The sequence below is a fragment of the Microchirus variegatus genome (genome assembly GCF_963457635.1).
Source record: "Microchirus variegatus genome assembly, chromosome: 19".
Classification (NCBI taxonomy): domain Eukaryota; kingdom Metazoa; phylum Chordata; class Actinopteri; order Pleuronectiformes; family Soleidae; genus Microchirus; species Microchirus variegatus.
Genome location: NC_139820.1, coordinates 355,848 through 383,238, shown reverse-complemented (window position 1 = coordinate 383,238; position 27,391 = coordinate 355,848). Strand labels below are relative to the sequence as shown.

The following is a 27,391-nucleotide window of genomic DNA, read 5'->3' as shown; positions in this document are numbered from 1 at the left end:
TGTGTGAAGATGAAGAGTAAAACATCATCATCACACTGAGGGAGGATGAGCACAGGCTCCGCCCACTTTTCTGCCGGTGCCTCGTGGACTGTGAACGGCGGCGGCTCAGCTCGGTCACGTGGTCGACGGCTCTGCACGTGATTGGCTGAGCTGGAGGAGGATGCTGCAGAGAAAGAGGGGGCGGGGCTTATTTATTCTTATTTATTAAACAATTTTATAAATGAAATAAATCATGAACAACCGACACTATTATTATTATTATTATTATTATTTTTGATATTATTGTTATTATTATTATTATCATTATTATTATCATTATTATTATTATTATTATTTTAATCTGACTGTAGATTAAAACATAATCCAACATCATTAAACACAGTGTGCTGTATAACACGTGTGTGTCCAGCAGAGGGCAGCACAGACAGACACCGATCAGCTGTGGTGGGCGGGGCATCAGCGTGACGTATATGTACGCCTGTGACGCACATGAATGAATGTGTGTGTGTGTGTGTTTTATTTTGAAGGATCTTAAGGATTGTTAATTGAGACACAAAGACTTTTATTTTGAAAGTGCACCTTTAACCCTCTCTCTCCTCCCTCACTCCTTCACTCCACTCTCTCTCTCTCTCTCTCTCTCTCTCCGCCGCTGCATCACCATGAGTCCCGGGTCCCGGAGCCGGTTCTGGTTCTGTTTGTCCCTGCTGAGCCTGAGCCTGAACCCGGACCTGAGCTCCGCTCTGCGGCTCCAGGACCTGTTCGAGTTCGGCAGAGACGCCGGAGATCAGGAGCTTCATCCCGGGGACGATGTCACCGTCGAGCTGCGTCTCAACCGAACCTTGTTCTTCTTCAGCGACCGAGACCAGCGCGTGCACGTGAGTCCAGAACCGCTTTATCCACTGTGACGTCATCGAACCAACCATAATAAACCAAAATAGTTCAAGAAAGAGAGAAAATGAACAGAACTTCGTCCACTTTTACAGCGATTTAAGCAAAAAACAAAGATTTACGACTTTAAATCGAATCAGAATCAAAATCTCTTTCATTGACTTTAACTTTAACTTTGACTCTTTAAAGTTCGGCAAATATCGATTATCGATCCGTGTCCTCATTAAAAGAGTCGATCACTGCACGCGCGCCGTTCACGCTCCTCAGCAGGGCCGTGTCTAAGGAGTTCAGGGGCCCAAATTAAAGTCAAAAACATTAGAAAATATTCAAAAAATATGTAATTATTATTCAAATAATATTATTATAAAAATGAAAACATTATAAAAGTTTAAATTCTGAGTGTTGGAAAAAATCAATTCTGGAGACAGAAGACAGGGGGCGCTGCAGTCAGGCCACTTTGAGATTAAATCACTGTTTTTATCAGAGATTCTTTGTTTCAGTGGTGTGTGTGTGTGTGTGTGTGTGTGTGTGTGTGTGTGGGTGTGTGTGTGTGTGTGTGTGTGTGTGTGTGTGTGTGTGTGTTGACACCTGATAAGGTCTGATCAGCTTCTGTTAATGTAATTAAACCTTCATTCATTGTTTACACTTATTTACACATACGTGTGTGTGTGTGTGTGTGTGTGTGTGTGTGCCTTATCTGCATTCCTCACACACACACACACACACACACACACTGTGTGAGTGCATTCCTCAGGTCATGTGACGTTAATCCCGATTGCTGCGTCTACACTTTAATCTGAATCAGACGTAAACAATAAAATAGAGTAAAAACGTGTCAAATGTGGGCGGAGCCTATCAGACAAGTAGCAGTCTGGTGGGCGGAGCCTTCGTTCCAGGAGCACTCACTCTCCCACACCAAAGTCACTCACTCTCCCACACCAAAGTCACTCACTCTCTCACACCAAAGTCACAATGACTGATTTTAGCGAATTCAGCTTTTAAAATATTTACTTTAGACTTAACTCAGTGACACAAAGTGACCACACGAGGCAGCAGAGGACCAGCAGCTCCTGTGTGGCCTGTGAGCAAAAATCACTGGTTTTCTCTATGGACTTTGGTGTGGGAGAGTGAGTGACTTTGGTGTGGGAGAGTGAGTGGTTTACAAACTTCAGTTTCCTGTTCAACATTTGTTTCCCCCTCCCCCCTTAACACACACACACACACACACACACACACACACACACACACACAGACGTGTGATACCGGGTCGCGTTCACATGTCGAACAGGAAGTGATGACTCGACACTTTGTTTTTTTTACCCTCACACACACAGACACACACACACACACACACACACACACACACACACATTTTTAATTGCGATTGTTTTTAAAAATGTCCGTAAAGGGGCGGAGCCTCCGGTCTGAATTTGAATTTTCTGGATTAAATCTTAGTTTGAAAATATTTGGGGTTTCCCTTTTCTGAAGAATGTTAGAAGGAGATTTTCAGAATAAAACGTCAGATATAGACACACACACACACACACACACACAAACACACACACACACACACACAGTAATTATGGTCCACATCTGGAGGACACAGACAGAGACAGACGTGTCCTCCTCACACACACACACACACACACACACACACACACACACACACACACACACACACACACACACACACACACACACACACACACTTACTCACACACACACACACACACACACACACACACACACACACACACACACAGATGTCAACATTCAGGACGTTCTCACGCTGATAGTCATGACCTCACAGGTCAGACATGTGTGATGGCAACGCTCCAGAGAGGAGGAGGAGGAGGAGGAGGAGGAGGAGGAGGAGGGGGAGGAGGAGGAGGAGGAGCAGGAGGAGGGGGAGGAGGGACACATTTCTGCGTCTCAGCGACTGCAAACAGATGCTAACTCATGCTAAAGTGGTCGCGCGACTGTCACAGCTAACCGCTGCAGTAGCGTTAGCTTAATCCCGTGTACAATCTAACTTCACAACTTTTTTTCCCCCTTGAAACCACGATCAGCGTTGAAATGTGACGTCTGTGACGCTGAAAAAAACGCAAACAGCGACGTCTGCGATAAACACTGACGTTAGCGAGACGTCGGATCCACGAGACACGCGACTCGTTCGTACACGTGAGGTTACAAAGTGTGCGATGTTTACGCTCGTGTGTTTACGTTAGCGACGGTGAACGTAAACATCAGAGCGTCTCTAGCTGAGTCTGTTCTTCGTCGTCCTGTTTGACACTTTGTCCTAACGTCTTCTGTCCTAACACAATATTTCAACGTAAACGTAAACGTTAAAAACAGCCGTGAAACGTTTACGTCTGCGGTCAAACAGATGTTAGCGTCTTTGTCAGGGGATCGAACACAGAGGAACTCCTGAGTTTAATGATCCATGAGTCACTTTGAGAGGTTTTTAAAACCATAAAGTCACATTTCTGTCATTTTTTACCTCGTGTTGAAACTGTTGTTGTCGTGAAGTCGGCCTCAGTTTGATGGATGTTAGGACACGCCCCCTGAGTGTCGTCACCCTCCAGTAAATATAATAACAATAATGATAATAATCAGCTCAACATGTGAAACATTAAGTGTCGACCACAGAGAAAACTTTACTGTGGTTAAAGTCTTGACTCATGATGTTGTTGTTGTTGTTGTTGTTGTTGTTGTCCCACACTAACCCTCACAGAGTAAACCAGTGATTTTAGCTCACAGTAAAAGCTGAATTCACTAAAATCAGTGAGTGACTTTGGTGTGGGAGAGTGAGTAACTTTGGTGTGAGAGAGTGAGTGACTTTGGTGTGGGAGAGTGAGTGACTTTGGTGTGGGAGAGTGAGTGACTTTGGTGTGAGAGAGTGAGTGACTTTGGTGTGAGAGAGTGAGTGACTTTGGTGTTAGAGAGTGAGTGACTTTGGTGTTAGAGAGTGAGTGACTTTGGTGTTAGAGAGTGAGTGACTTTGGTGTTAGAGAGTGAGTGACTTTGGTGTGGGAGAGTGACAGTTTTCTTATCTTTTCATGTGACCTGAAGCTTGAGTTGGTGTCACTTAAAGAACAGTGTGATTATTCAGAGCTGATAAAAAGACGTGAAGTGAGTTTGTTTCGTCTTCGTCTTCGTCCTCGTCTTCGTCCTCGTCCTCGTCCTCGTCTTCATCTTCGTCCTCACACAGTGACCCTCTTCATGGTCACAGCTGCAGGACGTTTCCTCACAGACATTTTTCAGGCTGACGTTAAAAGATCCTTTTCTTCTTCTGAGAGAAAGAAGACGTTATTGTTTGAGATTGTCGTGGGTGGACACACACACACACACACACACACACACACACACACACATACACACACGCACACACACACGCACACACACACGCACACGCACACGCACACGCACACACAGACACACACACACAGTTGTCTTCATGTGTTCACGCGTTCATGTGTTCATGTGTTAACGTATTCACATGTTCACGTTTTCATGTTCGTTCACGTGTTCACATGTTCACGTGTTCACATGTTCACATGTTCACATGTTCACGTGTTTACGTGTTTACATGTTCATGTGTTCACGTGTTCATGTGTTTACATGTTCACGTGTTCATGTGTTCATGTGTTCACATGTTCACATGTTCACGTGTTTATGTGTTTACATGTTCATGTGTTCACGTGTTCACGTGTTTACATGTTCATGTGTTCATGTGTTCACATGTTCATGTGTTCATGTGTTCACGTGTTCATGTGTTCATGTGTTCACATGTTTACGTGTTCATGTGTTCATGTGTTCATGTGTTCACATGTTCACGTGTTCATGTGTTCATGTGTTCACGTGTTCATGTGTTCATGTATCCTCTGTCGTTCTGCAGATTAACACCAATGGATTCGTGTCGGTGGTCAAACCTCCGGCGCAGACCGAGTACCTCGGGAAGATGCCGGCCAAGTTCAAAATGGCGGCTGCGTTGCTGGGAGACCTGGACAACAGCGATGGACGAGGAAGCGTCTTCTACAGAGAGGACAGCAGTGAGGACACTCTGAGACGAGCCAGTGGACACATCGCTCAAGCTTTCCCCAGAGACAGCAGAGCAGAGCCTCGCAGTGTCCTCGTGGTCACGTGGGTCAACATGACCGCTCAGGGTTCACCTGGACCGGACACTAAGGTCAGCCATGTTGGATTTGGTCTCTGAGACCTGGTCCGGTGTGAACTAAATGACTACGCCACATAAAGGCCAAAACTAAGAACTGCTGCTCAGCAACATTTGCTTTGTGCTTCCAGAGAAACACCTTCCAGCTGGTCGTGGTCCTCATGGAGTCGTCCTCCTGCGCCGTCCTCCTCTATCCCGCAGACGGCCTGCAGTTCCTCTCCACGTCCATCGGGGGCGATAGTAAGCTCCTAGAAGCCGGCTTCAATGAAGGTCTGGTGAGCGGCTGGTGGACAAAACAGGGGACGTACTTCAGGACCACCGACGACAAAGAGGCCTCCGTCAGGGAACTCACCAAGTACGAATCTGTTGGTACTTTTTAACAGCTGCTGGTTTGTTTTGCGCTCTGTAAATATTTACGATGTCGTATTGCGAAGTCTTCGGTAGCTGTTTAGTCTGCGAATCCTTGACGGCTTGAATCCAAAGGTTGGCCTTTGCAGTTCTTGTCTGAAGGCCACGGGGCAGAGCAGTTGCTAGCATTTTTGGCTCACGGTGAGAAGGTCACTGGTTTGAGTCCAGGTTCGACCGCTGGACTTTCAGTTCAACTCCAGTCCAAAAGCATGCAGAGGTTAATTGGACTCTCTAAATTAAGAGATCTTGAGACGATGATGGACTGGACCGGTCCACGGTATGACCCGCCTCCTCCCATTGTCATTTTCTCAAAATCTCTTAGAACTTTAGAAGGTTGGCCTTTGGAGTTCTTGTCTGAAGGCCCACAGGGCGGAGCAGTTGCTAGCATTTTTGGCTCACGTTGACAAGGTCACAGGTTTGAATTCAGGTTGGCCTTTCAGTCCAAATCCAGTCCAAAAGCACGCAGAGGTTAATTGGCTGTAGATGAGACGACGATGGACTGGACCGGTCCACGGTATGACCCGACTCCTCCCATCGTTTTTTACCCAAAATCTCTGAGAACATCAGAAGGTTGGTCTTTGAACCTGAAGCTGAAACATCAAAAAGGTTTTTGAGGCTAAAGTTCTGGACCTTTGTGGTCTCATGACTCCAAACTCCTGACTTCTGTCAGACAAAATTATTTGATCTGATGATTTTATCGATAAAATGTCCTTCACTCACACTGATTTACTTCTCACGTTCAACCAGGAAGACGAACTCTGGTCGCAAAGGAGTCTGGGTGTACGAGATCGGTCCCTCTGGGGTCTTTACCACCATTATACCAGGAATCGTTCTGGAGGAGGAGGAGGAGCTAACCACAGAATCTCCTGTGACGATGTTGCCAAGGCAACCTGAGGACACCGACGTCACAACTTACCAAACACCGGAAGCGACCAAGACTCCCAACGAGGACCAAACCGATAACCCGGAAGACGAGACCGCCTCGTCGGGGAACGGCCCGTTTGAGACGGAATTCCCAGGATTCAACACTGTCACGGCGACGTACAGCGCCACAGAAACGCTTCGTCCAACTTACTCAGACCACACTGAGACCAAAGACCCCACATTTGAGCCGCTGTCCACTAGCCCTGAACCCAGGGAACCAGAATACTCCACAGTCCAGGCCCGGTACCCTGATCCTGATCCCGTCGAACCCCAATACACCAGTCCTGAACCCGGTGAACCTGAATACGCCACAGTCCAGGCACGGTACCCTGATCCGGATACGGTCCAACCACGATACACCAGTCCTGAACCCAGGGAACCAGAATACCCCCGAGTCGAGCCGCGGTACCCTGACCCGGATCCTGTCCAACCACGATACATCGACCCTGAACCAGCCCGACCAGTGCCGCCTCGCTCCCATCCCCGTCACCCGCAGATCATCGTGGTGGACGAAGTCGAAGATCTGGACGTTGATGGTAAATCGTGATTCAGAACAACTTCCTGCTCTTGTTTCCGTTGACGCTGAGTTTTCCGTCTTTTTTTTCCCGCAGTGTTTGCGTACAGTTCGGAGTCGTGTGTCCACAACAGGCACAAGTGCTCGGCCTTTGCGGACTGTCAGGATTACAGCGACGGATACTGCTGCCACTGTCGGCCCGGTTACTACGGTAACGGGAAGGACTGTGTTCCTGACGGTAAGGAGCATCTTCAGCAATAGCAAAGGAAACAAGTAGCACACACATATTTTCAGACGTTACCAGGTCGTCCAACTCTGCTTTGTTTTCCAGGCAAACCTCAGAGGATGAACGGGAAGGTGAACGGTCGCGTGTTTGTGGGCGGGGCTCCAGTGGAGCTCAGCAACAATGACCTGCACTCGTACGTGGTGATCAACGACGGACGCGCCTACGTGGCCATCAGTAACATCCCCGCGAGCGCCGGACCGTCGCTGCAGCCGCTGTCCTCACTGGGCGGAGTCATCGGCTGGGCCTTCGCTCTGGAGCAACCGGAGTCTGAGAACGGCTTCAGTCTCATTGGTCAGGAGGCCTTTGCTTGTTTTCTCGCTAAGCTAACACTTAGCTTATGTGTCGAACAGCAGCAGCTATGATATCGATGGACAAACGACTGACAGACAAACGACTGACGGACAAATGACTGACGAACTACAGACAAAAGACTGACGGACAAATGACTAATGAACAGACTACAGACAAACGACTGACGAACAAACTACAGACAAACGACTGACGGACAAACGACTGACAAACTACAGACAAACGACTAACGGACAAAGTACGGACAAACTACAGACAAATGACTGACGGACAAACGACTGACGACAAACTACAGACAAACTACAGACAAACGACTAACGGACAAACGACTAATGACAAACTACAGACAAACTACAGACAAACGACAGAAAAGACCTAAAGAGCAGTTGAAACAGTGTGTCTGTCGCCCCCTACAGTCTTTAAAAGAATAAACAATAATAAGCTAAAATAAAAGGTTCGTCTGAATCTTCCACGATGATAAACTGTGATTGCGCCACCCGCTGGCAACAGGAAGTACACCTTCAACGCTGCCCTCGCTATTGCTAAGCTAACACGTGTGTGTGTGTGTGTGGTCCGCGCAGGTGCCGTGTTTTCGCGTCAGGCCGACGTCATCTTTCATCCCGGGAACGAACGTTTGAGCATCAGGCAGAAGTTTGAAGGCATCGACGAACACGATCACCTGGTGGTGAGTACGACGCTGGAGGGGAGCGTGCCCGCCGTGCCTCAGGGCGCCTCCGTCCACATCGACCCGTACAAAGAGATCTACCACTACGACCGCGACCGTGAGGATTTAAAAACCATGCAGACTCAAAACCACGCTAATGCTAATGCTAATGCTAATGCTAATGCTAATGCTAACGAGGTTTTCACCGTTTTTCTCCGGCTCCTCCCCTGCAGTGATCACCTCCTCCTCCAGCCGCGACTACTCCATCACTTTGCCCGACGGCTCCGTCCAGACCAGGACGTACCAGTGGCGTCAGACCATCACCTTCCAGACCTGCCCGCACAGCCAGGCCACCAGGGCGGCGCCGTCCACACAGCAGCTCAGCGTGGACCAGGTCTTCGTGTGGTTCGACGAGCAGAACGAGCTGATCCGCTACGCCATGACCAACAAGATCGGCCCCATCCACGGTGAGTTCAGACAGCAGGAGGCGCTCAAAGACCCTCAACTGTCCCTTTAACGTGAATGATGGTGGTCAGTGTGTCCAGGGTGAGGGTTCCAATCCCGGCTCCGCTGGTCCACATTCAGCTGTATGAATGTGTGAGTGATGGATTCTCTTCACACACACACACACACACACACATTCTTGTATTTGCTGACAAAGTGAGGACCAGCATTTCCACTTTATAAATCAACACAATTACAAATATCTACTTCATGAATGACATCTATAAAGAACTACTGGTTGCAGAACCATAAAATGTCTGCAGGTGGAGCCCCAGTGCAAAAAGAGCTGGATTTTTTTTTTTTTTTTTAATATCATACCAAAATTTGAAAAAAAAAAGTTGACCCAAAAATTTTGGTCCAAAATTTGAAAAAAAAAAGTTGACCCAGAATATTTGGTCCAAAATTTGAAAAAAAAATTGACAAAAAAATTGAAAAAAAAAACCGTCATACTATACTAAGTCGTCCAAAATTAAAAAAAATAAATTGACAGAATTTTTTTTTGGTCCAAAATTAGAAAAAAAAATTGAAAAAAAAATGGGACCGAAAATTTTTCGTCCAAAATTTTTCAAAAACGTCATACTATACTATGTCGTCCAAAACTAAAAAAAAAAATTTTGGTCCAAAATTTGAAAAAAAAAAAATGTTGGTCCAAAATTTGAAAAGAAAAACAGAAAAAAAAATTTGACCAAAAATGTTTCTACGAATTTGTCAAAAACGTCATACTATACTATGTTCTCCAAAATTTGAAAAAATCTTTGACAAAAATGTTTTGGTCCATAATTAAACAAAACAAAGTGAGGACCGGCCAAAATGTCCTCACTCCGTAAAAATGACCTCACTTTGTTGGTTAAAAACCCTCACTGGTCCTCAGTATGCCGCAAGTACAAGAACACACACTCACACACACACACACACACACACACACACACACATGGTTGTGATAGTGGACACAGATGTTTCCTCTTCCTGTTTGTTTGTGTAACGTCCTCCTTCAGCACTGAAGCTCCTCCCCCACGACCTCTGACCTTTTACCTCCCGCCAACACAGACACAGCTGAGGAAACACAGACGACTGTTTGTCCTGTTTGATGCTGAAGGACATTCACTCTGAACCACTGACTACAGACAAACTACAGACAAACTACAGACAAACTACTGACAAACTACTGACAAAAGACTGACAGACAAACTACAGACAAACGACTAACGAACAAACGACTGACGGATAAACTACAGACAAACGACAGAAAAGACCTAAAGAGCAGTTGAAACAGTGTGTCTGTCGCCCCCTACAGTCTTTAAAAGAATAAACAATAATAAGCTAAAATAAACGGTTAGTCTGAATCGTCCACGATGATAAACTGTGATTGCGCCACCTGCTGGCAACAGGAAGTACACCTTCAACGCTGACACCACTGATTGTTGTTGGCGCCACACAGTGGCCATCGCGGCCGTTAGCGGTCGTCGCGGTTGTTCACGTTTGTTTGTGTGTTTGTTTGTTTACAGGTGGCGCTCCGGAGCAGAATCCGTGTTTCACCGGTCGTCACGGCTGCGACATCAACGCGGCGTGCAGGTCAGGTGACGGTCTGGACTTCACCTGTGAGTGTATGAGCGGCTTCACTGGAGACGGACGCTATTGCCATGGTAACGCACGCACACGCTGTAATAAGACACGCCCCCTACAGGCAGAAACAGGAACAGCAGCAGTAAACACGTGTGTGTGTGTGTGTGTGTGTTGTTCCTGCAGAGGAAGTCCGTGCGGTCGATCACTGTCAGACAGGAAGTCACGACTGCGATGTTCCTGAGAGAGCGGCGTGCAGCTACGGTGGAGGCTCCACCTACTCCTGCGCCTGTCTGCGAGGGTTTGAGGGCGATGGGCGGGTCTGTCAAGGTGTGTGTGTGTGTGTCTGTGTGTGTGTGTGTGTTGTTATGACTGGAGTCAGGAGTGTTTTGTTTTGTAAAGACAGATCAAACAGAACTTCCTGTTCACTCGTGTTTCCTGTATCAGATGTAGACGAGTGTGGCCACGCCCCCTGTCATGGCCACGCCTCCTGCTCCAACACGCCAGGCTCCTACGTCTGCCGCTGCCGTCCTGGTTTCCATGGCGACGGACTCCAGTGCAGCCCCGCCTCCACAGGTATGGACCATTTCTCTGCTTCTCTGCTGCCTCCGGTGGCCACTGAGTGTCAATGAGGTTAAACGTGAATGTGATTTTAAAAAATATGTCTTATTTTGAAGAAACTACGATATCTTTAAGAACACGTTCACGTCTTTGTGACTTTGGTGTGGGAGAGTGAGTGACTTTGGTGTGGGAGAGTGAGTGACTTTGGTGTGGGAGAGTGAGTGACTTTGGTGTGAGAGAGTGAGTGACTTTGGTGTGAGAGAGTGAGTGACTTTGGTGTGGGAGAGTGAGTGACTTTGGTGTGTGAGAGTGAGTGACTTTGGTGTGAGAGAGTGAGTGGTTTACAGACTTCAGTTTAACACTGAGACAAAGACGTGTGACTCATCATCGTTGTGGTGTTTGAAGTGTTGTTGTTGTGTCTCTGTGTGTGTGTGTGTGTGTGTGTGTGTGTGTGTGTGTGTGTGTGTGTGTGTGTGTGTGTGTGTGTGTGTGTGTCTTCCAGGTGTCTCTCAGCACTAACATCTCATTACTCGTCTTTTCCTGAACGTTATTATTTTCTCTGTCACTGTTCTCGTCTTTGATCGTCGTCCTCTTGTTGTTGCTGCTCGTCCTCTGTCTGTGTCTCTGTCTGTGTCTCTGTCTGTCTGTGTCTCTGTCTGTGTCTCTGTCTGTGTCTCTGTCCTCGTCTGTCAGACAAAGACATGATTGTTGTCTTGAGGACATGAAGAGCTTCCTGCTCCTCTTTCATCTCTGAATCTGACTTTATTTATATTTAACAGTCAAAGTTACCTTGACATAATCTAAGGAAAGCCTTAGATTATGTCATATATATATATATGACATATATATATATACATATACATAAACATATATATATATATATATATATATATGTTTATGTATATACATATTGAATATTAGAATCTTTACTAAAAAGAAATGAGCAAATATTCCAGTTTTCTTTCTTTCTAAAAAACAGAAACAGGGACTTTTATTTTGGAAAATGTTGGATCGTTTTAGCATGTGAACCCAGAGACTTTTATTTTGAAAATAAAGAACAGAAACCAACGCTTTTATTTTGAAAATAAAGAACAGCAACAAGCTCTTTTATTTTGAAAATAAAGAACAGCAACCAGCACTTTTATTTTGAAAATAAAGAACAGCAACCAGCTCTTTTATTTTGAAAATAAAGAACAGCAACCAGCTCTTTTATTTTGAAAATAAAGAACAGCAACCAGCACTTTTATTTTGAAAATAAACAACAGAAACAAGACTTTTATTTTGAAAATAAAGAACTGAAACAAGACTTTTATTTTGAAAATAAAGAACAGAAACCAAGACTTTTATTTTGAAAATAAAGAACAGAAACAAGACTTTTATTTTGAAAATAAAGAACAGAAACCAAGGCTTTTATTTTGAAAACTGTGCAGACGTCTAACTGACTGTGATTTCGTTTCCTCAGAGCGAGAGAAGACGGCGTGTGAGCGTCAGCGAGACTCCGCCTCTGACTCCGCCTCTGACTCCGCCCATGCCTCCGCCTCCTCGTCTGTGTTCTGGTTCTTCCGTCCTCCTCCGTCCGTCTCTCCGTACGTTCCACAGTGCGACGATCGCGGCGCCTTCGCGTCGACGCAGTGTCACGGCAGCATCCAGCAGTGTTGGTGCGTGAACGCTAACGGTCAGGAGATCCCAAACACCCGGACCGGACCGGGCAGCTCGCCGCTGTGTGAGTCCTCACGCTCGCCGTCGTCGTGACGCTCAGCTGACCTCGCGCCTGACCTCCGTTAACTCCGCCCTCTTCCTTCACAGGCATTGACCAGGCCGTGACTCCGCCCCCTGTGGGTCCGACGCCGCGGCCCGACGTCCGCCCCGTCGCTACAGGAAGTGCTCTGCTGTTCGCTCAGAGCGGGAAAATCGAACACGTTCCTCTGGACGGATACGACATGAAGACGGACGAAGCCAGAGCTCTGCTGTACATACCTGTGAGACACTCAGACCTTTATTTTGAAAACTGAGGGCTTGTGTTTTAGTGTCAGACTTTTATTTTGAAAGGTTGAGTATGTGTGTCTCCCTCAGAGGGTTTTCCGTTGCTAAGCGACACTTCCTGTTTGCACCTCACTGTCGTATGTAAAACAGCTGACGGACAAACGCGCTCACTGTTGCTCAGGAATGTCCTGAAACGTCCTCGTCTCTGTCCGTCCACACAAAAGACTCTTTGAAAATGTCTTGTGGTGAATGAATGTGTCTTTGTCCCCTGATGTCCCCTAATGTCCTCTGATGTCCTCTGATGTCCTGTGTTGTCCTCTAATGTCCTCTGATGTCCTCTGATGTCCTGTGTTGTCCTCTGATGTCCTATAATGTCCCCTGATGTCCTCTGATGTCCTGTGTTGTCCTCTGATGTCCTGTGTTGTCCTCTGATGTCCTGTGATGTCCTCTGATGTCCCCTAATGTCCTCTGGTGTCCCCTCTGATGTCCTGCGATGTCCTCTGACGTCCCCTAATGTCCGCTGATGTCCTGTGATGTCCTCTGATGTCCTCTGATGTCCTGTGATGTCCTCTGATGTCCCCTAATGTCCTCTGATGTCCTGTGATGTCCTCTGATGTCCTCTAATGTCCTCTCTTTGATGTCCTCTAATGTCCTCTGATGTCCTCTAATGTCCTCTGATGTCCTCTAATGTCCTCTCTTTGATGTCCTCTAATGTCCTCTGATGTCCTCTAATGTCCTCTCTTTGATGTCCTCTAATGTCCTCTGATGTCCTCTAATGTCCTCTAATGTCCTCTAATGTCCTCTAATGATGTCCTCTGATGTCCTTCAGGACCGTGTGGTCATCGCTGTGGTCTATGACTGTGTAGAGAAGACAGTTTATTGGACAGACATCACAGCTCCGTCCATCAGTAAAGCTCATCTGAGCGGAGGAGACGTCCTTACTGTCCTCACTGAAGGTACAAGAGACGCCATCTTATATATATATATACATACATATATATATATATATGTATATATATATGTATGTATATATATATATCCACCTTATATATATTCACCTTATATATATATATACATATATATTCACCTTAAATATATATATATATTCACCTCATATATTGACCATATGTATATTCACCTTATATATATTCACATTATACAGTATATTTTCACCTTATATATATATCAACTAACATATATATTCATCTTATATATTCACCATATATATATATTAACCTTAGATATATATGTTCACCTTAACTATATTCATGTTACATATGTTGACCTTATATATGTTGACCTTATATATATTCACCTTATATATGTTGACCTTATATATTCACGTTATATATGTTGACTTTATATATATATTCACATTATATATTCACCTTATATATGTTGACCTTATATATGTTGACTTTATATATATATTCACATTATATATTCACGTTATATATGTTGACCTTATATATTGTATATGTATATATATATATATATATATATATATATATATATAGCCAGTCAGTCATAATGGTGTGTGTGATGTGTTCAGATCTACAGAGTCCTGAAGGTCTGGCCCTGGACCACGTGTCACGCCTCCTCTTCTGGACAGACTCTATGAAGGACACAGTTGAAGTGTCCAGACTGGACGGTTCTCAGCGTCGTGTCCTGTTTGACAGTGACCTGGTTAACCCTCGACCCATCGTTGCTGACCCGGCGTACGGGTGAGTTTAACACGTTTAGTAACACTTTACAATAATGTTCATTAGTACATTATTAAGCATTTATTCAAAAATATGAAGTTTTTGTCGAGTTTTGGACCAAATCTTTTTTTTCAAAAAAATGGTCAGATTTTGGACGACATAGTATAGTATGTCGTTTTTGTCAAATTTTGGACAAAACAATTTTTTTCCAAAAAATGGTCAGATTTTGGACCAAATAGTGTAGTATGACATTGAGGTCGATGACATAGTATAGTAGGACGTTTTGTCACATTTTGGGCAAAAAGAAAAAATTTCAATAAAATTTCTGATTTTGGACGACATAGTATAGTATGTCGTTTTTGTCAAATTTTGGACCAAATTCTTTTTTTCAAAAAAATGGTCCGATTTTGGACCAAATAGTGTAGTATGACATTGAGGTCGAAGACATAGTATAGTAGGAAGTTTTGTCACATTTTGGGCTAAAAGAAAAAATTTCAATAAAATTTCTGATTTTGGACGACATAGTATAGTATGTCGTTTTTGTCAAAATTTGGACCAAATTCTTTTTTTCAAAAAAATGGTCCGATTTTGGACCAAATAGTGTAGTATGACATTGAGGTCGAAGACATAGTATAGTAGGATGTTTTGTCACATTTTGGGCTAAAAGAAAAAATTTTAATAAAATTTCTGATTTTGGACGACATAGTATAGTATGTCGTTTTTGTCAAATTTTGGACCAAATTCTTTTTTTCAAAAAAATGGTCAGATTTTGGACCAAATAGTGTAGTATGACATTGAGGTAGAAGACATAGTATAGTAGGACGTTTTGTCACATTTTGGGCTAAAAGAAAAAATTTCAATAAAATTTCTGATTTTGGACGACATAGTATAGTATGTCGTTTTTGTCAAATTTTGGACCAAATTCTTTTTTTCAAAAAAATGGTCCGATTTTGGACCAAATAGTGTAGTATGACATTGAGGTCGAAGACATAGTATAGTAGGACGTTTTGTCACATTTTGGGCTAAAAGAAAAATTTCAATAAAATTTCTGATTTTGGACGACATAGTATAGTATGTCGTTTTTGTCAAATTTTGGACCAAATTCTTTTTTTCAAAAAAATGGTCAGATTTTGGACGACATAGTATAGTATGTCGTTTTTGTCAAATTTTGGACAAAACAATTTTTTTCCAAAAAATTGTCAGATTTTGGACGAAATAGTGTAGTATGACATTGAGGTCGATGACATAGTATAGTAGGACGTTTGTTTCACATTTTGGGCTAAAAGAAAAAATTTCAATAAAATTTCTGATTTTGGACGACATAGTATAGTATGTCGTTTTTGTCAAATTTTGGACCAAATTCTTTTTTTCAAAAAAATGGTCCGATTTTGGACCAAATAGTGTAGTATGACATTGAGGTCGAAGACATAGTATAGTAGGAAGTTTTGTCACATTTTGGGCTAAAAGAAAAAATTTCAATAAAATTTCTGATTTTGGACGACATAGTATAGTATGTCGTTTTTGTCAAAATTTGGACCAAATTCTTTTTTTCAAAAAAATGGTCCGATTTTGGACCAAATAGTGTAGTATGACATTGAGGTCGAAGACATAGTATAGTAGGATGTTTTGTCACATTTTGGGCTAAAAGAAAAAATTTAAATAAAATTTCTGATTTTGGACGACATAGTATAGTATGTCGTTTTTGTCAAATTTTGGACAAAACAATTTTTTTCCAAAAAATTGTCAGATTTTGGACGAAATAGTGTAGTATGACATTGAGGTCGATGACATAGTATAGTAGGACGTTTTGTCACATTTTGGGCTAAAAGAAAAAATTTCAATAAAATTTCTGATTTTGGACGACATAGTATAGTATGTCGTTTTTGTCAAATTTTGGACCAAATTCTTTTTTTCAAAAAAATGGTCCGATTTTGGACCAAATAGTGTAGTATGACATTGAGGTCGAAGACATAGTATAGTAGGAAGTTTTGTCACATTTTGGGCTAAAAGAAAAAATTTCAATAAAATTTCTGATTTTGGACGACATAGTATAGTATGTCGTTTTTGTCAAATTTTGGACCAAATTCTGTTTTTCAAAGAAATTGTCAGATTTTGCACGTAATAGTGTAGTATGACATTGAGGTCGACGACATAGTATAGTAGGACGTTTTGTCACATTTTGGGCTAAAAGAAAAAATTTCAATAAAATTTCTGATTTTGGACGACATAGTATAGTATGTCGTTTTTGTCAAAATTTGGACCAAATTCTTTTTTTCAAAAAAATGGTCCGATTTTGGACCAAATAGTGTAGTATGACATTGAGGTCGAAGACATAGTATAGTAGGACGTTTTGTCACATTTTGGGCTAAAAGAAAAAATTTAAATAAAATTTCTGATTTTTGGACGACATAGTATAGTATGTCGTTTTTGTCAAATTTTGGACCAAATTCTTTTTTTTTTAAAATTGTCAGATTTTGGACCAAATAGTGTAGTATGACATTGAGGTCGAAGACATAGTATAGTAGGACGTTTTGTCACATTTTGGGCTAAAAAAAAATTTTTAAATAAAATTTCTGATTTTTGGACGACATAGTATAGTATGTCGTTTTTGTCAAATTTTGGACCAAATTCTTTTTTTCAAAAAAATGGTCAGATTTTGGACCAAATAGTGTAGTATGACTTTGAGGTCGAAGACATAGTATAGTAGGACATTTTGTCACATTTTGGGCTAAAAGAAAAAATTTCAATAAAATTTCTGATTTTGGACGACATAGTATAGTATGTCGTTTTTGTCAAAATTTGGACCAAATTCTTTTTTTCAAAAAAATGGTCCTATTTTGGACCAAATAGTGTAGTATGACATTGAGGTCGAAGACATAGTATAGTAGGATGTTTTGTCACATTTTGGGCTAAAAGAAAAAATTTAAATAAAATTTCTGATTTTGGACGACATAGTATAGTATGTCGTTTTTGTCAAAATTTGGACCAAATTCTTTTTTTCAAAAAAATGGTCCGATTTTGGACCAAATAGTGTAGTATGACATTGAGGTCGAAGACATAGTATAGTAGGACGTTTTGTCACATTTTGGGCTAAAAGAAAAAATTTCAATAAAATTTCTGATTTTGGACGACATAGTATAGTATGTCGTTTTTGTCAAATTTTGGACCAAATTCTTTTTTTTTTTAAATTGTCAGATTTTGGACCAAATAGTGTAGTATGACATTGAGGTCGAAGACATAGTATAGTAGGACGTTTTGTCACATTTTGGGCTAAAAGAAAAAATTTCAATAAAATTTCTGATTTTGGACGACATAGTATAGTATGTCGTTTTTGTCAAATTTTGGACCAAATTCTTTTTTTCAAAAAAATGGTCAGATTTTGGACCAAATAGTGTAGTATGACATTGAGGTCGAAGACATAGTATAGTAGGACGTTTTGTCACATTTTGGGCTAAAAGAAAAAATTTCAATAAAATTTCTGATTTTGGACGACATAGTATAGTATGTCGTTTTTGTCAAATTTTGGACCAAATTCTTTTTTTCAAAAAAATGGTCAGATTTTGGACCAAATAGTGTAGTATGACATTGAGGTTGATGACATAGTATAGTATGACGTTTTGTCAAATTTTGGGCTAAAAGAAAAAATTTAAATAAAATTTCTGATTTTTGGACGACATAGTATAGTATGACGTTTTTGTAAAATTTTGGACCAAATTCTTTTTTTTTAAAAATTGTCAGATTTTGGACCAAATAGTGTAGTATGACATTGAGGTCGAAGAAATAGTATAGTAGGACGTTTTGTCACATTTTGGGCTAAAAAAAATTTTTTAAATAAAATTTCTGATTTTTGGACGACATAGTATAGTATGTCGTTTTTGTCAAATTTTGGACCAAATTCTTTTTTTCAAAAAAATGGTCCGATTTTGGATCAAATAGTGTAGTATGACATTGAGGTCGAAGACATAGTATAGTAGGACGTTTTGTCACATTTTGGGCTAAAAGAAAAAATTTCAATAAAATTTCTGATTTTGGACGACATAGTATAGTATGTCGTTTTTGTCAAAATTTGGACCAAATTCTTTTTTTCAAAAAAATGGTCCGATTTTGGACCAAATAGTGTAGTATGACATTGAGGTCGAAGACATAGTATAGTAGGATGTTTTGTCACATTTTGGGCTAAAAGAAAAAATTTCAATAAAATTTCTGATTTTGGACGACATAGTATAGTATGTCGTTTTTGTCAAATTTTGGACCAAATTCTTTTTTTCAAAAAAATGGTCAGATTTTGGACCAAATAGTGTAGTATGACATTGAGGTAGAAGACATAGTATAGTAGGACGTTTTGTCACATTTTGGGCTAAAAGAAAAAATTTAAATAAAATTTCTGATTTTTGGACGACATAGTATAGTATGTCGTTTTTGTCAAATTTTGGACCAAATTCTTTTTTTTTAAAATTGTCAGATTTTGGACCAAATAGTGTAGTATGACATTGAGGTCGAAGACATAGTATAGTAGGACGTTTTGTCACATTTTGGGCTAAAAAAAAAAATTTAAATAAAATTTCTGATTTTTGGACGACATAGTAGAGTATGTCGTTTTTGTCAAATTTTGGACCAAATTCTTTTTTTCAAAAAAATGGTCAGATTTTGGACCAAATAGTGTAGTATGACTTTGAGGTCGAAGACATAGTATAGTAGGACGTTTTGTCACATTTTGGGCTAAAAGAAAAAATTTCAATAAAATTTCTGATTTTGGACGACATAGTATAGTATGTCGTTTTTGTCAAAATTTGGACCAAATTCTTTTTTTCAAAAAAATGGTCCGATTTTGGACCAAATAGTGTAGTATGACATTGAGGTCGAAGACATAGTATAGTAGGATGTTTTGTCACATTTTGGGCTAAAAGAAAAAATTTAAATAAAATTTCTGATTTTGGACGACATAGTATAGTATGTCGTTTTTGTCAAATTTTGGACAAAACAATTTTTTTCCAAAAAATTGTCAGATTTTGGACGAAATAGTGTAGTATGACATTGAGGTCGATGACATAGTATAGTAGGACGTTTTGTCACATTTTGGGCTAAAAGAAAAAATTTCAATAAAATTTCTGATTTTGGACGACATAGTATAGTATGTCGTTTTTGTCAAATTTTGGACCAAATTCTTTTTTTCAAAAAAATGGTCCGATTTTGGACCAAATAGTGTAGTATGACATTGAGGTCGAAGACATAGTATAGTAGGAAGTTTTGTCACATTTTGGGCTAAAAGAAAAAATTTCAATAAAATTTCTGATTTTGGACGACATAGTATAGTATGTCGTTTTTGTCAAATTTTGGACCAAATTCTGTTTTTCAAAGAAATTGTCAGATTTTGCACGTAATAGTGTAGTATGACATTGAGGTCGACGACATAGTATAGTAGGACGTTTTGTCACATTTTGGGCTAAAAGAAAAAATTTCAATAAAATTTCTGATTTTGGACGACATAGTATAGTATGTCGTTTTTGTCAAAATTTGGACCAAATTCTTTTTTTCAAAAAAATGGTCCGATTTTGGACCAAATAGTGTAGTATGACATTGAGGTCGAAGACATAGTATAGTAGGACGTTTTGTCACATTTTGGGCTAAAAGAAAAAATTTAAATAAAATTTCTGATTTTTGGACGACATAGTATAGTATGTCGTTTTTGTCAAATTTTGGACCAAATTCTTTTTTTTTTAAAATTGTCAGATTTTGGACCAAATAGTGTAGTATGACATTGAGGTCGAAGACATAGTATAGTAGGACGTTTTGTCACATTTTGGGCTAAAAAAAATTTTTTAAATAAAATTTCTGATTTTTGGACGACATAGTATAGTATGTCGTTTTTGTCAAATTTTGGACCAAATTCTTTTTTTCAAAAAAATGGTCAGATTTTGGACCAAATAGTGTAGTATGACTTTGAGGTCGAAGACATAGTATAGTAGGACATTTTGTCACATTTTGGGCTAAAAGAAAAAATTTCAATAAAATTTCTGATTTTGGACGACATAGTATAGTATGTCGTTTTTGTCAAAATTTGGACCAAATTCTTTTTTTCAAAAAAATGGTCCTATTTTGGACCAAATAGTGTAGTATGACATTGAGGTCGAAGACATAGTATAGTAGGATGTTTTGTCACATTTTGGGCTAAAAGAAAAAATTTAAATAAAATTTCTGATTTTGGACGACATAGTATAGTATGTCGTTTTTGTCAAATTTTGGACCAAATTCTTTTTTTCAAAAAAATGGTCAGATTTTGGACCAAATAGTGTAGTATGACATTGAGGTAGAAGACATAGTATAGTAGGACGTTTTGTCACATTTTGGGCTAAAAGAAAAAATTTCAATAAAATTTCTGATTTTGGACGACATAGTATAGTATGTCGTTTTTGTCAAAATTTGGACCAAATTCTTTTTTTCAAAAAAATGGTCCGATTTTGGACCAAATAGTGTAGTATGACATTGAGGTCGAAGACATAGTATAGTAGGACGTTTTGTCACATTTTGGGCTAAAAGAAAAAATTTCAATAAAATTTCTGATTTTGGACGACATAGTATAGTATGTCGTTTTTGTCAAATTTTGGACCAAATTCTTTTTTTTTTTAAATTGTCAGATTTTGGACCAAATAGTGTAGTATGACATTGAGGTCGAAGACATAGTATAGTAGGACGTTTTGTCACATTTTGGGCTAAAAGAAAAAATTTCAATAAAATTTCTGATTTTGGACGACATAGTATAGTATGTCGTTTTTGTCAAATTTTGGACCAAATTCTTTTTTTCAAAAAAATGGTCAGATTTTGGACCAAATAGTGTAGTATGACATTGAGGTCGAAGACATAGTATAGTAGGACGTTTTGTCACATTTTGGGCTAAAAGAAAAAATTTCAATAAAATTTCTGATTTTGGACGACATAGTATAGTATGTCGTTTTTGTCAAATTTTGGACCAAATTCTTTTTTTCAAAAAAATGGTCAGATTTTGGACCAAATAGTGTAGTATGACATTGAGGTTGATGACATAGTATAGTATGACGTTTTGTCAAATTTTGGGCTAAAAGAAAAAATTTAAATAAAATTTCTGATTTTTGGACGACATAGTATAGTATGACGTTTTTGTAAAATTTTGGACCAAATTCTTTTTTTTTAAAAATTGTCAGATTTTGGACCAAATAGTGTAGTATGACATTGAGGTCGAAGAAATAGTATAGTAGGACGTTTTGTCACATTTTGGGCTAAAAAAAATTTTTTAAATAAAATTTCTGATTTTTGGACGACATAGTATAGTATGTCGTTTTTGTCAAATTTTGGACCAAATTCTTTTTTTCAAAAAAATGGTCCGATTTTGGATCAAATAGTGTAGTATGACATTGAGGTCGAAGACATAGTATAGTAGGACGTTTTGTCACATTTTGGGCTAAAAGAAAAAATTTCAATAAAATTTCTGATTTTGGACGACATAGTATAGTATGTCGTTTTTGTCAAAATTTGGACCAAATTCTTTTTTTCAAAAAAATGGTCCGATTTTGGACCAAATAGTGTAGTATGACATTGAGGTCGAAGACATAGTATAGTAGGATGTTTTGTCACATTTTGGGCTAAAAGAAAAAATTTCAATAAAATTTCTGATTTTGGACGACATAGTATAGTATGTCGTTTTTGTCAAATTTTGGACCAAATTCTTTTTTTCAAAAAAATGGTCAGATTTTGGACCAAATAGTGTAGTATGACATTGAGGTAGAAGACATAGTATAGTAGGACGTTTTGTCACATTTTGGGCTAAAAGAAAAAATTTCAATAAAATTTCTGATTTTGGACGACATAGTATAGTATGTCGTTTTTGTCAAATTTTGGACCAAATTCTTTTTTTCAAAAAAATGGTCCGATTTTGGACCAAATAGTGTAGTATGACATTGAGGTTGATGACATAGTATAGTATGACGTTTTGTCAAATTTTGGGCTAAAAGAAAAAATTTAAATAAAATTTCTGATGTTTGGACGACATAGTATAGTATGACGTTTTTGTAAAATTTTGGACCAAATTCTTTTTTTTTAAAAATTGTCAGATTTTGGACCAAATAGTGTAGTATGACATTGAGGTCGAAGACATAGTATAGTAGGACGTTTTGTCACATTTTGGGCTAAAAAAAAAAGATTTAAATAAAATTTCTGATTTTTGGACGACATAGTATAGTATGTCGTTTTTGTCAAATTTTGGACCAAATTCTTTTTTTCAAAAAAATGGTCCGATTTTGGATCAAATAGTGTAGTATGACATTGAGGTCGAAGACATAGTATAGTAGGATGTTTTGTCACATTTTGGGCTAAAAGAAAAAATTTAAATAAAATTTCTGATTTTGGACGACATAGTATAGTATGTCGTTTTTGTCAAATTTTGGACCAAATTCTTTTTTTCAAAAAAATGGTCAGATTTTGGACCAAATAGTGTAGTATGACATTGAGGTCGAAGACATAGTATAGTAGGACGTTTTGTCACATTTTGGGCTAAAAGAAAAAATTTCAATAAAATTGTCAGATTTTGGACGACATAGTATAGTATGTCGTTTTTGTCAAATTTTGGACCAAATTCTTTTTTTCAAAAAAATGGTCAGATTTTGGACCAAATAGTGTAGTATGACATTGAGGTAGAAGACATAGTATAGTAGGACGTTTTGTCACATTTTGGGCTAAAAGAAAAAATTTCAATAAAATTTCTGATTTTGGACGAAATAGTATAGTATGTCGTTTTTGTCAAATTTTGGACCAAATTATTTTTTTCAAAAAAATGGTCCGATTTTGGACCAAATAGTGTAGTATGACATTGAGGTCGAAGACATAGTATAGTAGGACGTTTTGTCACATTTTGGGCTAAAAGAAAATTTTTTTTTTCAAAATGTCTGATTTTGGACGACATAGTATAGTATGTCGTTTTTGTCAAATTTTGGACCAAATTCTTTTTTTTTAAAAATTGTCAGATTTTGGACCAAATAGTGTAGTATGACATTGAGGTCGAAGACATAGTATAGTAGGATGTTTTGTCACATTTTGGGCTAAAAGAAAAAATTTAAATAAAATTTCTGATTTTTGGACGACATAGTATAGTATGTCGTTTTTGTCAAATTTTGGACCAAATTCTTTTTTTCAAAAAAATGGTCAGATTTTGGACCAAATAGTGTAGTATGACATTGAGGTCGAAGACATAGTATAGTAGGACGTTTTGTCACATTTTGGGCTAAAAGAAAAAATTTAAATAAAATTTCTGATTTTGGACGACATAGTATAGTATGTCGTTTTTGGCAAATTTTGGACAAAATTCTTTTTTTCAAAAAAATGGTCAGATTTTGGACCAAATAGTGTAGTATGACATTGAGGTCGAAGACATAGTATAGTAGGATGTTTTGTCACATTTTGGGCTAAAAGAAAAAATTTCAATAAAATTTCTGATTTTGGACGACATAGTATAGTATGTCGTTTTTGTCAAATTTTGGACCAAATTCTTTTTTTCAAAAAAATGGTCAGATTTTGGACCAAATAGTGTAGTATGACATTGAGGTCGAAGACATAGTATAGTAGGATGTTTTGTCACATTTTGGGCTAAAAGAAAAAATTTCAATAAAATTTCTGATTTTGGACGACATAGTATAGTATGTCGTTTTTGTCAAATTTTGGACCAAATTCTTTTTTTCAAAAAAATGGTCAGATTTTGGACCAAATAGTGTAGTATGACATTGAGGTCGACGACATAGTATAGTAGGACGTTTTGTCACATTTTGGGCTAAAAAAAATTTTTTTTTCAAAATGTCTGATTTTGGACGACATAGTATAGTATGTCGTTTTTGTCAAATTTTGGACCAAATTTTTTTTTCAAAAAATTGTCACATTTTGGACTTCATGGTATAGTGTGACTTACTACATAGTATAGTATGTCGTTTTTGTCAAATTTTGGACAAAACAATTTTTTTCAAAAAAATTGTCAGATTTTGGACGAAATAGTGTAGTATGACATTGAGGTCGACGACAAAGTAAAGTATGACGTTTTGGTCACATTTTGGGCTAAAAATATTTTTTTTTTCAAATTTTCTGATTTTGGACGACATAGTATAGTATGTCGTTTTTGTCAAATTTTGGACCAAATTTTTTTTTCAAAAAATTGTCACATTTTGGACCACATGGTATAGTGTGACTTACTACATAGTATAGTATGTCGTTTTTGTCAAATTTTGGACAAAACAATTTTTTTCAAAAAAATTGTCAGATTTTGGACGAAATAGTGTAGTATGACATTGAGGTCGACGACAAAGTTTAGTATGTCGTTTTTGGAAAATTTTGGACAAAACTATGTTTTTCTAAAAAAATGGTCAGATTTTGGATGAATTAGTGTAGTATGACATTGAGGTCGATGACATAGTATAGTATGTCGTTTTTGTCAAATTTTGGACCAAGAAAATGTTCTTCAAAAAATGTTGAACAACATAGTATAATAAGTCGTTTTTATCACATTTTGGAACAAAAGAATGTTTAAATGTATTTTAAACGTAAAAGTTTCTGTTTATTCTCATGTGGTTTTGGTTCAGCCGGATCTACTGGGCAGACTGGGACAGAGACGGACCCAAAATCGAGATGTCCAACATGGACGGGACAGAGCGGACAGTCCTGGTGAAGGACGACCTGGGCCTACCCAACGGCCTGACCTTTGACCTCGACACCCAACAGCTGTGCTGGGCCGACGCAGGTGAGGGAGATTCTGGCTCAGAGGTCACAGGACACTGGTCCTCTGCTGCCTCGTGTGGTCACTTTGTGTCAGAAACATACACTGTCGGTCATGTGACATCGTGGCTTGTCTTCTGATTGGTCGACAGGGACTCGCGTGGTCGAGTGCTTTGATCTTCACCAGCGGCAGAGGAGGAGGATCCTCGACGGCGTCCAGTATCCGTTTGGTCTCGTTTCCTTTGGAAGGAAACTGTACTACACTGACTGGAGGAGGTACACACACACACACACACACACACACACACACACACACACACACACACACACACACACAGGTGTGTAACGCCGTGGTTGTTGTTGTTGTTGTTGACAGAGAGGCAGTTGTCGCCGTGGACCGTCACTCACAGACGGAGACAGAAGAATTCCTGCCTCAGAAACGCTCGCGTCTCTACGGCATCACCATGGCAACAACACACTGTCCTCAAGGTACAAGTCACATTTATCACTGTGATAGTATATCAGTATATGTATATATGTACATATATAAATATATTTATATGTACATATATATGTATATACATATATATGTACATATATTTATATGTACATATATATGCTTATATAAATATATGTACATATATACATATATTTATATGTACATATATGTATATACATATATATACGTATATATGTACATACATTTGTAAATTTATGTACATATATACATATATTTACGTATATGTACGTATATGTACGCATATGTACATATACGTACAGATGTATGTACATATGTATGTATGTACGTAAATACATATATAATACATCTATGTATATATACGAATGTACACATATATGTACATATGCATATATACACACATATATGCACACATAAATGTGTGTGTATATATGTACATATATATATAAATAAATATATATATATGTACATATGTGTTTTTTTCTGTGATGATGACGTGTTTTTCTCCGTCTCTTCAGTGTATAATTACTGCGCGGCTGCCGGCTGTTCTCACCTGTGTCTGCCCAGACACGGCGGCTTCACCTGTCGCTGCCCAGACGCCGTCGCCGCCGACGACCGATGTGACGAGAGAAACCTGTGAGAGCGCGAGAAAAACTACGTCAACGTGGGGAAAAAAACACAATCTGCGTCTTATTTTGTTTTTTTTTACTTTTCTTACTCAAACTGAACGATTGTTGGTGAACGCGGCTCAGACCTCACACTGATGATGATGATGTCATCGCGACGTCGTTGTGATGTCACACTTCAGGTCATGTGATCGTTTTTACGTGTAAAATGTCACAAAAACTAAAAATGTAGCAAAATATAACATTATAATCTAAACATTACTAACGTTACATTAATGTGACCAAAACATGAGCTCTGGTGTTTTGGGGGCGGAGCTTTGGCCAGAGGGCGGATGGGAGGGGCCAGAATGCTAATGCTAGCATTTGCACAGTGACTGACCCGAGCTTTAAGGCTTATTCATAAAGTAGAAAAGGGGGCGGAGCCTTAATGCGTGTTTCAATCTTTCACATTTTTTTTTTTAACGTTAAAAAACTTTTGTCAAAAAGACAAAAATAAATTCTAGCTATGCAAAAAAAAACTAACGTAAGATAGTGGGAGGAGTCACGCACTGATCCAAGCTTTAAGTTTAGCTTAAACGTTATATCGGTAAACAGAAAGGGGCGGAGCCTTCCTCCGTATTCTACGTTTTCAGAGCACGTTTTTAAATTTTTTACAAAATGCTGACGCTACAAAAAACAGTGTTTTGGGGGCGGAGCTTTAACAGGAAGTGGATACAGTCACAGAGCCGAGCTTTAACGACGTCAGCTGACCTGCGGTGCTTTAAAGGTGTGATGTCACAGGTCACATGTCTGCGATCTGATTGGCCGAAACACTTTTTTAAATCAAACATTAATGAAGTTTTTTCACTTAAATTATTCGATATTTCATCATCATTTTTCTTCTTCTTTCACAAAACTAAAAAAAGTGTTTTTTTAATTGTTTTGTTTGTATTTTTTATATGAACTTGTAAATAATGACCTGATTTTTTTATTATTATTCTGGTGCTGAGGATGAACTCTGACCTCATGGTGATTATTATGGTCTGTTTCATTCATTAAAAACATGTGATTAAAGTTCATTTGTCCTTTTTCACATTTTTACCTG

General features: G+C 39.0%; 1 protein-coding gene across 1 annotated transcript; it reads left to right on the top strand.

Moving 5' to 3' along the window:
- Nucleotides 1-659: 659 nt before the first annotated feature.
- Nucleotides 660-27,304, top strand: LOC310940559 (nidogen-1-like; the record flags this gene model as incomplete). The annotated part of the gene is made up of 19 exons (XM_083905548.1): nt 660-875; nt 4,787-5,077; nt 5,194-5,417; nt 6,218-6,930; nt 7,006-7,146; nt 7,240-7,485; nt 8,085-8,285; nt 8,401-8,634; nt 10,177-10,314; nt 10,418-10,561; nt 10,679-10,807; nt 12,255-12,515; nt 12,599-12,771; nt 13,605-13,731; nt 14,328-14,499; nt 25,071-25,228; nt 25,356-25,479; nt 25,580-25,692; nt 26,200-27,304. 19 exons carry the CDS (start codon nt 660-662, stop codon nt 26,319-26,321), a joined length of 3,927 nt encoding a protein of 1,308 aa, XP_083761674.1. The 3' UTR covers nt 26,322-27,304.
- Nucleotides 27,305-27,391: the final 87 nt, after the last annotated feature.